Source organism: Pararge aegeria, chromosome 2 (assembly GCF_905163445.1).
Source record: "Pararge aegeria chromosome 2, ilParAegt1.1, whole genome shotgun sequence".
In the NCBI taxonomy this organism is placed as follows: Eukaryota; Metazoa; Arthropoda; class Insecta; order Lepidoptera; family Nymphalidae; genus Pararge; species Pararge aegeria.
The window spans coordinates 15,573,302-15,587,674 of NC_053181.1; the positions used below are offsets into that span (position 1 = coordinate 15,573,302).

General features: G+C 37.1%; 1 protein-coding gene across 1 annotated transcript in view; it reads left to right on the top strand.

Annotated features, from left to right (window-relative positions):
* Window positions 1-14,373, top strand: part of LOC120629437 (protein patched) — a 35,190-nt gene that overhangs the window by 13,231 nt on the left and 7,586 nt on the right. Inside the window, exons 3-7 of the mRNA XM_039898383.1 lie at window positions 9,310-9,455; window positions 9,933-10,147; window positions 11,649-11,856; window positions 13,772-14,041; window positions 14,151-14,291. Coding sequence (XP_039754317.1) covers window positions 9,310-9,455; window positions 9,933-10,147; window positions 11,649-11,856; window positions 13,772-14,041; window positions 14,151-14,291 — 980 coding nt within the window. The remainder of the gene's footprint in view (window positions 1-9,309; window positions 9,456-9,932; window positions 10,148-11,648; window positions 11,857-13,771; window positions 14,042-14,150; window positions 14,292-14,373) is intronic.

Below are 14,373 nucleotides of genomic sequence, written 5' to 3' on the forward strand. Positions count from 1 at the left end.
AATAGCTTATTGACAGTTATGTTAATCGTTAACAAGCGGTGATAGCTTAGGGCCTCCGCTCCCTTTCGGGGGGAGGGAATTCGATCCCCGGCACGCACTTGTAACTTTTCGGAGTACTGTGCGTTTTTAATCTAGGCAATTAAAATAATACTTGCTTTGACGGTGAAGGAAAACATCGTGAGGAAACCTACATGCTTGAGAGTTCTCAAAGGCGTGTAGTCGTCAATAAACCTACCCCCTCTTTCCCAACGTGGTGGACTACGTTCTAAACCCTTCTCATTCTGAGAGGACAACGCGTGCCCTGTAGTGGGCCAGCAATGCTTTGACATCGATGATGTAAATCTTTTTATTGACATTTAAATTTATAATATTACGTTACAACCATCGACCTTATATATGACGAACCTTAGTTAAAGCGGGTGAAACAAATAATGTTGGATATGGTCGTCCTAGATAAATTAAAATTTTATTCTTTAGGTTACTTGTCTATTGTGCACCTTACATGGTTACCGTTGATTGGTATGCAATGTCAACTAATAGAAACAATTAACATTTGCCCGTAAGATTTAGGCAATCCATATTAATGGTTTATGAACTGTCACGAATAATTTATGAATGTCGTAAAAATGTTGATTCCTTGTTTGGTGTGGTAGTAAACGTAGTTTATATTCTTCTTCGACCTATCACGTCCTGGCATTTAGTCATGGCGTGCTTATCAATAAAATCCAGTGGTTAGGATCATAAAGAGTGATACTTTGTACTAAAGCCAAAGTTTAAATTTTGGACTAACGATTCTTAATTTTATTTAAATGCTTTTACCTTTACTTTTTCTTCTTGTTCAGTTTACAGTTATATCCTACACCAAGCATCCATACTAGGTATATCATAAAATAAGGTAGAAAAATGTTAAAACAAAAGAACACTTCAACATCACGAGAAATAACATGACCTTAACAAAATATAAAAAGCTTAGTAGTTTATCGAATGAATGAGTTTCTTTACTGACGTTACATTGTAACACAATGTAGGTATCTTACGACTTGATTTCCTTGAAAATATATCTCGAATTTAATTTGGCGGAAAAAGTGTATACCTATATGTTGGAGCTCGGAGGAAGTGGGCGAATTTATTGATGCACCTGTCGTATGTCCAAATGCCATCCGCTTGTGCCTCGGCACTTTTGAAAGTTATATCTCAATTTGTATTATGTAGATACGATCCTCCACCTTCTTTCACTAGTACGACTCCAGTAAAAAATGTTAGGTCATTAAAGTAAAAATGTTCTTTTATAGTTACATTATGTAACTCAAAATCATTCTTAAAGCAATTATATGAACTCTACATACCTTGTTGAGTGGTAAGGTTTTGGGTTTTTTACTAAGAAAATCTCAGAAGCAGCCCGATGTTTAAATTAAATAATGAAATTGTCTCCTGAAAGCTGTCGGTAATAGCTATAATAACTCTGTAAGTATAATAATCGTGAAAGTCTTAGTACCAGCTTTGTGTCCTTTTCAACAAGCGGCTTGGTGGGCTTTAACGATACGTCTAAGCCCTAAATCTATTATAGGAGCTAAGGGGCCAGGGCCCAGCTGTGGGAAGTTAAAAGATTAAGTATAATATATTATATATATACGTCGATAAATACCTAATAAGAATTATAATAAGGTTAGTTTAACACAAACATTATTACGTTTAGATTCCTGTGGATTGCTCGAAGTTTTTGTTTATAATATAATAGCTTTCAACAAATCTGTATACCTAGAACAAACACATTAAGAAACGCTTCTTATAAAATACAAATGAAAAACCATCCATAATATCATAGATCGGTATGATACCGGCTACTGTCTGAGCAATACAAACATTCACAGCTAACGGACTCAAAGCCTTATCTTGGTACAAAAGCCGCCCCTATCAAACAATAAGAAACGTCCTGAAGTCACCTAACAACTTAATTAGGTGGTCCGCGGCCGCTCATAAATATCCCCCACGTGAAATTACGACCAATAAAACAAAAAATGTATAACACATCTATCGGGTCACAAAAAACTGGGGTTTGATTGTCCGGCTCGCTTTTGTGCAGGGACGTCGTGCTGAGCTTCGGCCGCTACAATATGATCCCAGTTATTTCTTGAGCCCCTCTGAGATTGAGACGTCCATTCTCTACAGACGAATATAAACCTTGACAATGGTCATTTAAGGCTGGGTGGTTCTTTTACTTTTGAACCGTTGCTTGAACAAAAACCATTAACATTATTTGGGGAGTGGACAGAACCGTCGGGCATATAAATTTTTTTTTTATCAATAGGTTTTTGGAATGTATTTCGCATGGCTATTGATTTTCGCGAACCACATACTTAGATACAAAAACGTGGGTTGAATACCTATAAAATCCGACGCGCTATAAAATTCCTAAGCATGTAGTAGAGTCAAAATATACACGCATTTTATCTGCAAACTGGATTCTTGGTTGAGTGTTTTAGCGACCGTGACCGGAATTTTATAATCTCCACTTCCATTTCCTAGTTAAAAACTTTCGCTTGTAGAGCTTGTTGCATTAGTTACGGATTTTGTTAAGATAGAAACAAAAGAAACTGTTAGTTGGATTTTTAAAACATTATCACATATTGGAGATAAAAATAGCGTAGTGTGTGTTAAAGAGCCATGAAAAATAAGTAGGTGATGTAATTCATCATCATATTAACCCATTACCGGTCCACTATAAGATACGGGTCTCCTTCCACGGTGATAAGAGTTCAGATCGTAAACAGGTGTAGGTTCAGGCAGTGGCGTGCACTGAGTTTCTTACCAGGTTATGCTCCTCCTATATGAGTTATATATCATTATGGGTAGACAGTGCTTTTGTGCATGTGTGAAGTGCACGTTACTGGGTACAGGTCACCAAAGTAGAACTAATTAAACATCCAGAACTAATGCTGAACTGAACATTTGACACAATCAGAAGTTGGCTCGCGTATGTTCTATGTACTGTACTCGAACTTGCAAAATATGTTGTACAATGTATTGCAGGCTCGGAGTATTTATTGAGACTATGCTGGTAATAAGAGGTGTACCTAGTCATTTTGCTTGTGTAATGGTCGCAATCGGCTGCAAAGGACACGGTTTGTTTATTCCGCCATCCATCTGTTGTCTACGCGGGCTAATTTGCATAGAGGGCTCGGCGGGGCTGCGCGGGACGGCGGAGGACCACACGGGCTCCGCGCGGGTGGCCACTACCACATGCGCGCGCGCACGTACCGGCCCCGCGCGCCGCGCACCTCCCCCCGCCGGTACGTCATTCATTGCGATCGACCGCGGCGATTCTCCGCTACCGCATCGAGTAGAAACGTTGTCATTATCGGCGCGCACGCGTTGGGAATGTAATGAAAGACCCGACATTCGCATTGACTGTTGCCAGAATGCATTGAGGAGATTCAGTTATCGTTCTGAGAATCACCAATTCGCCGCACATTGTGTTCCGCTGGCAAACTTGGTTGTTATATGTATTCAAAAGCTTAATTTCGATAGCCTAGCGGGTCAGGCTTCGGCTTGCCTTTCGGAAGACCGAGTTTGATTCATAAATATTTAACTTTTCGGAATAATGTGCGTTTTAAGTAATTATATATCACTTGCTTTGACAGTGAACAAAAACATTGTGAGGAAACCAAGGCGTGTGAAATCTACCAATCCGAACTTTGCCAGCGTTGCGGAATACGGCCTAAATCCTTATCATTCTGCGAGTTCCTTGTAGTTGGCTGGTAATGGGTTATAATGATCAATTATTAGTTCATCGTGGATACCGAGTTGTCTATCTGTCTTTTTACATAAGATATAATGCTATAAACAGGTACAATCTACAATATTTTCCATAGCACACTACTATAAACTTTTTCATCACGTTCTTACCGAAACAAGTAAATTCAAACTTTATTTTGTACCTGAAATTTTAATTAGTCACGATTAAACCATCAAATATTTGAAAAAGTCTGTTAAGACGCGAAAGTTGTCAATAAAGATGCTTTTCTTACGAAGGCAGCAAGTGTGAAAGCTCTGAGCGCCAACCACGGCGATAACCTGTGGTGACCTTGCCGTATTTCCATGTTTTCTGCCAGTGGCCATTGCACAGCAGAAACTTGAAACTGTATGCCTCCAATCAGCAATTTAAACATGAATTTATTTGTTTCAACGAAAATCAATTTCTGCTTCGTTGCGTGTTACATTAATTTGTTAAGTAACTAAAGCCACAGATTATGTAACGAACTTTAGCTACCTCTATTACTTGTTTTGGATTACTTATCACTTCAACATTTTGACGTTTAAATATATATATAACATTAGTTTCCTTTTAAAGTACTGGCTTATCCAATTTATTTAAATTAAATGATGCCTGAGTATCATCAAAGTAATATAGGTATTAGGTATACCGTCAGCCAGAGACTACCTATATACCTGCATTGCCGCTACTTCCATAAGTTAAGAACAAGAAGTGACGTAATTCATTTTTTAGTTACTTGATTTTAGTAAATTCAATAAACCAGTTGTAAAGGTACATAGGTTGAAGCAATGTTTTTTTGTTAAATTAAATACATTACAAAATCTGCATAAAGCAGGAAGATGATGTAAAATTTTAAAATTAATATCTATATTAATTTTCAAATTTTACATCATCTACCTATTATCTATATTACTAACATGATACTCAGGTAACACTTAATTGAAATTGTCATATATGTTTAAATGGCAAAATGTCAAAGAATACGATTAGCGTGATTTTTCTGGGTAGGCAGTGCTTTCATGCATGTATGAAGTGCACGCCACTGAGCGTGATGCGTGTCGTAAATCGCCCACGTCTCCCTAGGTGTTAAAATAGAGGCGCTCTGTGCGGTCCCACCACGCTCGATTCCGATCCACTTGCTTTATGATAATCCCTAATATCCGGCACCGTCGGGTCAGCTATGTTTAGCTTCGACGATTCTAAGGGATTTGACTTGACGGTTCGGATCTACCAATACTCTATTGGTAGATCCAAACGTGTTTTATTTTTATCGTTTTTGAGAAAACACTCGAGGACGATTAAACTTATGAACAATCTAGGAACAATATCATTACCTACTTGGTTTTTTTTTAAACTAAGACAATATATAAAGTGACAGTACCGCCCTTATTAGATTAAGTTAAGAAGTGCGTTAATCAGTCTACGTCTATTTTTAAAAGAGAGTATTTTATGACATTCCTTGACGCCCCTAAAATATACTTTAGCAATATGAAATTAATACTGCCTTAACAACTACATCGTGTGAAAACCTGTAGGTCTGAGAGTTCTCCATAACGTTCTCAATGACGTTATTAGCCTGGTGGCCAGCCACCATGGGTGAATACGACCTAAACCCATCTCATCTCTGCCATGACACGGATCTCCTGAGGGACAGAATGAATCATTACCGCACCAATACACGTAGGGGTACATAAGTTAATGATGATTTTGATGATGATGAAGATGATTGCCTTAAGCTATAGTAGTTAGTCCATTCGAAGAAGAATTACTTATTATTGAGACCCCTAATCGGTTTCTACTTAACATCGTTAGGCTCGCAACGTTTAATCACTTAGTGGGGCGGCTTAGCAGGTAGTTGGGTGATAACTTGGCTACTATTTTGGAATAATAAAGGCATTGAAGAAAGACGAGAAATTGAATCCGGTACCCCAACTTATAATACAACCGGGTACAACGTTGCATTAAGGTCGTCTAGGTTCCTAAAGGATTACCCAAGGTCATTTTGGTCATTTTTAATCATTTTCAAATGCTTGGTTGAAAATGATTAAAAACTTACATACATCCGTGCGGTCCATAAAACATCATGATAAAGGTGCCAAAAGCCTTTTACTCTTATTTGCAAGGTGTTCAAACAAAAAGTTCTTAAGCGTCAATCACCTTTTTATTTACGTTTTGTGATTTTAGTTCATTTACATATAAAGTGTTCCCAGAAATAAAGCATCCAACTTAGCTTGGTATAACTTGATGAAGAGAAATCCTAATTAGGTGTCTTATATTAAGGGATAACAGTTTAATGTGTACAGGTTTATGGCCTTAACACACCACACTGGTCGTGTATCGGATATTTATGCAACTGTTGATGGGTTACCTGCTGAAAAGTTGCATACATATGCTTAAAACTTAAAAGTCACTTTAATGTTTTGGTTTAATAGTTCTGAGTCTTAAGAGTCTAAGCTCGATATCATAAAGACTAGAAACATAGACAATTTTACTATTAATTAAAGGATAATTCGTAGATCCATGTTCTTTGATTATTTGCAGTGTGTGAATAGTCGGTTACGTAGTATTTATTACTTTTCTAGATATTTAAAACGAAATAATGATTTTATTTTTTCTTTTCCTGAATATTCAATAATTATTTACAGTCGATTAACTTCGACTGCTCAGTGACGCCAAGTTGAAACTACCAAGATATAAATTGGCAACCAAAAATAGATAAAGGCATACCATGCGTGGTGACGAGGTGTTAACTACTGCATGCTCACACGTCAGCGTTCACCACAGTGTAGGATACATTTATCTAACGCGCGAAGGTATCTTTCGGATAGCAGATATTTATTTTATTTATTTTACTCATAATGGTGAAGATAATTTATAACGTAATCTAAATTTTACTCATCCGAGAATTAAACGCGCTCAAGCAAAAGTGTTTAAACATTTTGCGAAATTGACTTGTCCATATTTTTTTCTTTAACACCTTGCGTCCCGTAGACAGGTTGTGGTAAAAAATGCAAAAAAAACAAGCTATAAATCATGAGTCCTGGTGTTAATTGGAACGAATCCTCGTGACGTCTTCAGATAACGTAAAACATGTGAAGTTGTAGAGTCACAACACGATCTTAAATAGCTAGAAATAAACTTCATTTTGCAATGAAACCGTTAGTTATGTTATTTTAATGTGGTCTTATTGTACCTTAACAGTATAGATTACGCATTAGAGTCCCTTTGCCTAGGTTTTTAATAAAAGAAAAACTTAGAAATAAGTATAGTTAAATTTAAGCATATTTACAGAAATACATTTTACATAACTGAATGTTAAAAAAGAAAATTTTGGTGTGATATAAGGATGTACTTTCATGCATTTAAAGTTATATTACCCTTCTTACTTACTTCTTGACCCTAAAGCCTGAAAGATACATTACATATCAGCATACGACGTATTGGGTACGTGTTAGAGTAAATTTTCAACATTTGCCCAACAAGCAACCTTCTTTACGATATTCGAATTGCTAAATTGTTTAGTGTTTTTAACAAATGTATGTCTAATACTTTAAAGGAGCTAAAAATACTTTTTAATTATGTGAAGCTTAGTTGGGGGCTGGGGCACATAAAGCCGTCACACTTTCTATAAATCAGCTATGTTGTGTTAACTATCACGTCTACTCCGCCCCTATAACAAATGTGTCGACACACCAATAAGCTACAGGCGTTGATGGGATGAGATGAAATTAGAAAACTTTTGTGTACAGACCGTGTTCGTGGTTTGACTTAAAAAATAGTATACAGAGAATAAATTGTCACTTTGAAATACGAGTGCACAGCTTTCCTACGTGATTTAAAACCAACACGATGTGTCAATTAGCAACCAGTCCTACTATTTCACTGCTATGTTAAGGTTCTCTTTGAAAAGCTAATCTCTAGGAAAAAAAACAGTCTCTCTATTTCACAGCTATGTTAAGGTTTTTCGATATAAGTGAACTTATTAATCTAATTTAGTAAGCGTTTTACTGAAACTTATAATTACTCGTATATCTATCTGGAACGTTTACTAAAGAATTGCATTTCTTAATCAGATCTAGAATGACAAGGTAGATTGGAAGCAGCCAGCTTCGCTCTTTCTTTCTTACCGGCTTTTCTCAATAGATTCTGATTTCCGAACCGGTGGTAGAGCCACTACAAACATACATAATCGTACATAACATAAACAATTATTTACGACCTGCAGGTTTCCTTAAAAGGTTTCCATTTACCGTTGAAGCAAGTGTTATTTTAATGACTCAATTTTATTCATTTGTGAATTATTTGATGGTTCTTAGTAGTTTTTAGGTTTGTTGTAGAGTTAAACGTTGTGGAATAAAAACATTGAACAGAATTATTTTATCCAGTTTTTCCTATGCAACAAACAAAAGTCCACGGTTCAGTACAACTTTATGTAAATGAAAGTCACCGATGGCACTATCTGATACGCACAAGTAAGAAGCATGAATAAGTAAATTAAGATTTCCGAGAGTAACGACAATCGCATTAACTGACGATTTATTTTAATGAAGGCGGGTGATGGCAAGGAAGGCGATAAACAGAAACTAATTTAATACCAACTTAAAGCATTTACATTAAAATATAAAAGTCAATTTGTATCGCTTTTACGCATTGCAAGCAAATTTAATTCTTTTAATTTAAACAGACGACCCACTGCTATAATACGATTTTGCTTTTTGTGCTCGTTCCTACATTTTATAAAGTTTTACTTCATAATGATAACAAACCTACCTAGTGTAGTGACTTAGGCGGAGATATATGATTTCGAATTTGCTCAGAGTGCACCTTATGTTGAAACGACGCAGACTTATATGTAAGACACAAAGCATTGTTACGTTTTAACCTTTTTCTTAAATCTGATCAAAGTACACTTTATAGATTAGTATCTTGCAAAATGTCGATATGTTAAACGTTGCAATAGTAGTTCTACAGAACAGTATGGTAGTAACGTAGGTAAATACCATACACTGAGAAACGGTTCAAAGTAGCAAACCGTTATACATCAGTAAATGTACTTCTAAAGACCTACTCGATGACAATTTTAAAAGAATACACTGTTTAGCTATAGATTTAAAAACTCTTATTTTACTTGAAAGAGAAAAAGTTCGCCCTATGTTTATTTGATATTAAGTTTATCCTGTATAATAAAGACCTATGAAAAATATCAAATCACGACCTCAGGATTCGTTGACATTCAAACTACTAAACCAGTAGTAAAACACATATTATATTTATAAATATTCAGTAAATGAAATAAAAAAAAAATCATGTAGACCTATCACATGCACTTATGAAGAGTTTATATATTAATATAACCATTAATCAATCCATCAAATTTTGGTGATAATTACATTTAAAACTATAGCTAGGAGGATTCCAAGAGCGCCCTGGTCTAAGATATATATATTTTTATATTTATAATATATATAAATGTATATATGAATATATGTATATATAATAGATATATATTTGTTTAATCTAAATTATTTTTGCAGAGGGAGGAAGATTGGAGGCTGAGCTGAAGTACACGGCCCAGGCCTTAGGGGAAGCTGACTCCTCCACACACCAGCTTGTGATACAGACTGCCAAAGATCCAGACGTCTCCTTGCTACACGCCGTTGCGCTTTTGGAACACTTAAAGGTAAACATATTTAACAATAAAGAAGTCTTAATAAAGTTATCCTTGATTTTTTGGTTCATTAATGTTTCTTTGTGCATACTTAAACTATGAGCTTAAGTTAAGAGAGGTCAAACAATCTTCTATGCATGTCTTTTATGATACGTAACAATTATAGATCGAAAATTGGTTCAACCAATCGGGAGCCACGATGCCAGACACTCATATACACACACACACACACACACACACACACACACAAACACACACACACACACACATTCAAACATACGCACTCATACACTCACACTCACACATACTCACGCACACACACAAAAACACACACACACACACACACACACACACACACCCACACACAGACACACAACACGAAGTAACAATTTGATTCAGATTTTCCAATCCCATTAACTACTCCAAGAACCATCTCTCACTCGCAATTACCGAACATAATATAAAAATATTCCCTTAATTTTGGTTCAGGTGGTGAGTGTTGCGACGCGCGTGACAATTCATATGTACGACATCGAGTGGCGGCTAAAAGACCTCTGCTACAGTCCCAGTATACCGGACTTCGAAGGCTACCACCACATCGAGTCGATCATAGACAACGTCATCCCGTGTGCCATCATCACGCCGCTTGACTGCTTTTGGGAGGGATCTAAGCTGCTTGGTCCGGAATATCCTATATTTGTACCGTGAGTATCATCAGTTATACCCTACTAGCAACCCGTCCCAGCTGAGCTCGGGTGCAAATTGCAATGTAGATACTAATGTGGAGAAGTTTGGAGTAATTAATTAAAACTTTGAATTTCGTAGCTTTTCTTTACTATAATTTATATGCAATGTTTACTACATATAACCCTTCCTCAATCACTCTATGTATGCTGCTGAAAATGGCATTAAAATCCGTTGCGCAAACAGCCGGATCGACTTTTATTTATACTATGTAAAGATAGTGGACTTTTATTACATACAAAGTCCACTATCTTTAAACAGTATATAGTGTCTTTGTACAGTGCTTATTTTAGAATAATACTAATGCGTAAGTAATACGTCCACGAATACGCATTTGGCCAGCGTGGTGGACTACGGCCTTAACCACTAATTGTGGACCTACCTAACCTCTCATTGGGGAAAGAGATTCTTGCCCTATAGTGGGCCGGTAACGGGTTGACGACTATCACGTAAACTTTTACGTGCAACAATGTTTACACATCTTTTGGTTTTTAACGTAGTATACAAGCCTAAATGAAACGATGGTTACTCTTCCAACTTTAATTATCGTAGGAAGAATTGCAACTGAGGCCCTTAGGCAGATCTTCAGCGTTTTCTTTTCCTCTACAAATAGACCTTTAACCGCAATCTCAACTTGTGGTAAGTGATGATGTAGTCTAAGATGGTAGCGGGCTAACCTGTTAGGGAGTATGACAGTTATATTGAACCCATACCTTCAATCGATTTCAACATGGCATCGTACCGGTAGGCAGACTACGACCAGACCAGACCAGAGAAAATGAAGAAATTATAAATTCCCGAATTGCCTCTTTGCCAGTCTGTCGGGAATCGAACCCGGGACCTCCAACTCAAAACCACAGGTCACACCGCTGCGCTAGGGATGTCGTAACGTACTATACCTACCTAAGCAGCCATCATCGTGGTTACTCTTAACTTTAATGGTCGTGTGAAGCTTTACGACAATTGACATACGAGTTTAAAATGCATTAACATGTCAATATCCCACATTGAAATGACATTGCTAGTTCGATATGAAATTTTAAATCAATAAACGCTAATATGTTAATGGTTGTGTCTGTATACAGTGAAGGTAGATAAATCAGATTAAGCGATGTCGTCTATACATCTGTAGCCTTACTACAAGATTTGTTTTCGAGTATGAAATACTTTAACATAAGAGTAAAATGGATCTTTTTGTCGGTACGTTAACGATCAAATTTGCCTATAATTTATTAGCTCTAGGTTTTGAAATAACGTATGTAAAACCAAACTCAGAAATACAGGATTTGAAACTTCAATGGGAGTGTTTTAGACCTATTTTTCTTTGACGATACAGAGTTTGATATGAGAACTCGACTCCTAGATTCCGAGCGACCAAATTGTACTAAGGCAACAAAGCTTTTATTATAGTTTTGGGCAACGGTAAAAGAAATATAGGTTAAAAAGATTTTATTGTTTCAGTCATCTCAAACACAAATTACAATGGACACATTTAAACCCGCTAGAAGTATTGGAAGAAGTGAAGAAGTTAAAGTTCCAGTTCCCTCTGAGTACAATGGAGGCGTATATGAAGAGGGCCGGCATCACGTCCGCCTACATGAAGAAGCCGTGCTTAGACCCCACCGATCCCCATTGTCCAGACACGGCACCGAACAAAAAATCCGGACATGTAAGTCACATTTCAAACTTCTTATTTTTTTGTCTATCGGACAGCTTTACAGTTCTTTTTTTATAATTAATAATTTATGGACCAATCAAATATCCCACCTGATGGCAAGTTGATCACCATCACCTATAGACAGAACAAAACTTCGCAGGGCCTGCAAGGAACAAATCCTGCAAAGTGATGCCCTGTGTCCATCAACCCCATGTGCAGTGGCGTGCACTCCATACATGCACAAAAGCACTGCCTACCCTAACATTGATATATAACTCGTATAGGAGGAGAATTTGTGCCGTTTAATTAAATTTTCCTGGTGTCTACATACCCTGGTAAGAAACCCAGTGCACGCCACGCCCATGTGCCTGTAATTACACTGGCAACCACGCCCTTCAGACCGGAACACAGAATTCGTCAATACTGCTTAAGTATGGTAGTAGAACTTCCTCGTACGAGCTCTATCACAAAAACAAACAAATAAATAAATGTACTATGACAACACACACATCGCCATCTAGCCTCAAAGCAAGATAAGCTTGGGTACCAAGTGACTGATGAATATTGTAATATATTTTTATTGTATAATATACATACAGTACATTATAATATACATGTAAACACCCAGATACTGAACAACAGTCATGTTCATCGCACAAACATTTTCCAGAAAATAAAAATCTGTTATCTGTTATCATACTTGATCTCTAGCCGGGCTGCTGCAGTGTACTCGAAAAAAAAAGTTTTATTACATGTTTTAAAAGAATATATTTTATACTAAGAACTCACACAAATATTGTTATAAGAGAATATTTTTATTCTCTTATAACAATATTACCATACATTGGTCCAGAACGTTAAATCATTGAATTAAAGAACTCGTCAACATAAATTAAAAAAATGATGCTCGGTTAATTATGAACAATTAACAACAACTTAATATATGAACATTTCTGAACCCTATTTTACGAGTTACTATGTTATTATACGAGCTAATTTTAGGGGAATAAATCCAATAGGTACCTACGTAATAAAAAAGTAAATTCAATAACACACGTATTTCGAAGCGTGTAATTTAAAATGCCTGCATTGCCATTAGAGTTAAAGTCATAAATTACCGGCCTTTTTTGTGCCCAAAATAATGATTGAGATGTACGATTCATTTGTTACGGCTGCGTGAGACCCACATTAGGGCCACATTACTACGACTTCCGTGTCGTTTTTGAAGAGTTCAATTTAAGGTTTTATTGTATCATAAATAAATCGTACAGCAAATAAAATAACTCTATCGACGCGACGCGACGGTATAAAGTTTAAATCGTTTCCATTCCAAAATAAAATATTTTTATAAACGGTAATAACGGACAGGATGAAAGCGATCGCCGCCCGCCAGATGAGGCGGCTACCTGCCTCGCCACACCGTTTTGCGCCTTCTAGAAAGTTCAACAACGTTTCAGTAATTTTAACATCGCACTATACCTTTATAACTCGTTTTTCGCCATACCATTTTCACTGAGACGTAAATTTTTGTTTGTTCTCTCTGTATTTAATCATTTCGATCATTGTGTTAAAGTTAAACAAATAGCGCATTCAGCGGTCGAGTGAGTGAGCGCGTTTTTGTGCACGAGGTAAGGCGGTGCCACCCACGTTCGGCGAAGGACCGCGGCAAGGATCGGGCGCGCATTGTTCCAGCGCCCGCGCGGTCGGACCTGCGTATTATACGGGCGCATTATACACGCTTCAATAGACCTCGTTTGCCGGCACCATCCGTCACAATGACACTAAAGTATTATATCAATAATGCTCATACAAACGGAGAGTTCCACGTAATCGTAAATTTCGTGTTGCGCTTTGTTCAAGAATTGTCGGAATTTAGACGTAACCATTTGGACACCTGCGACTACTTTGTTGACGTTTACGCTCTTAGATTCCAGATGTAGCAGCAGAGCTGTCTCACGGATGTTACGGTTTCGCGGCTGCGTACATGCATTGGCCGGAACAGTTAATCGTTGGAGGAGCAACGAGGAATTCGACGTCAGCTCTTCGAAGTGCACGAGCATTGCAGACCGTTGTACAGTTAATGGGCGAGCGAGAAATGTACGAATACTGGGCCGATCATTACAAAGTACACCAGATCGGTTGGAATCAAGAAAAAGCTGCCACCGTACTGGACGCCTGGCAGAGAAAGTTCGCTGCTGTAAGAGTTCTTTTTACTTTCTCCACTAATGCTACTTTAATGAGCTTGTCTCATTATAAATCTTAATGCACACACTTTCTTATATATTTAAAATTCTTTTTTATTGCAGGAAGTAAAAAAGTTGACTACCTCAAGTTCGGTATCTGCAGCGTACAGCTTTTATCCGTTTTCAACCTCAACTTTAAATGACATACTTGGAAAATTCTCGGAAGTGTCACTAAAGAACATTATTTTGGGATACATGTTTATGGTAATTATTTACCCATTTCTTCTCTGCTTAATTGTACAAGATTATTTTTAACCAAAACACCGTTTGTTTGTGTGCAGTCATC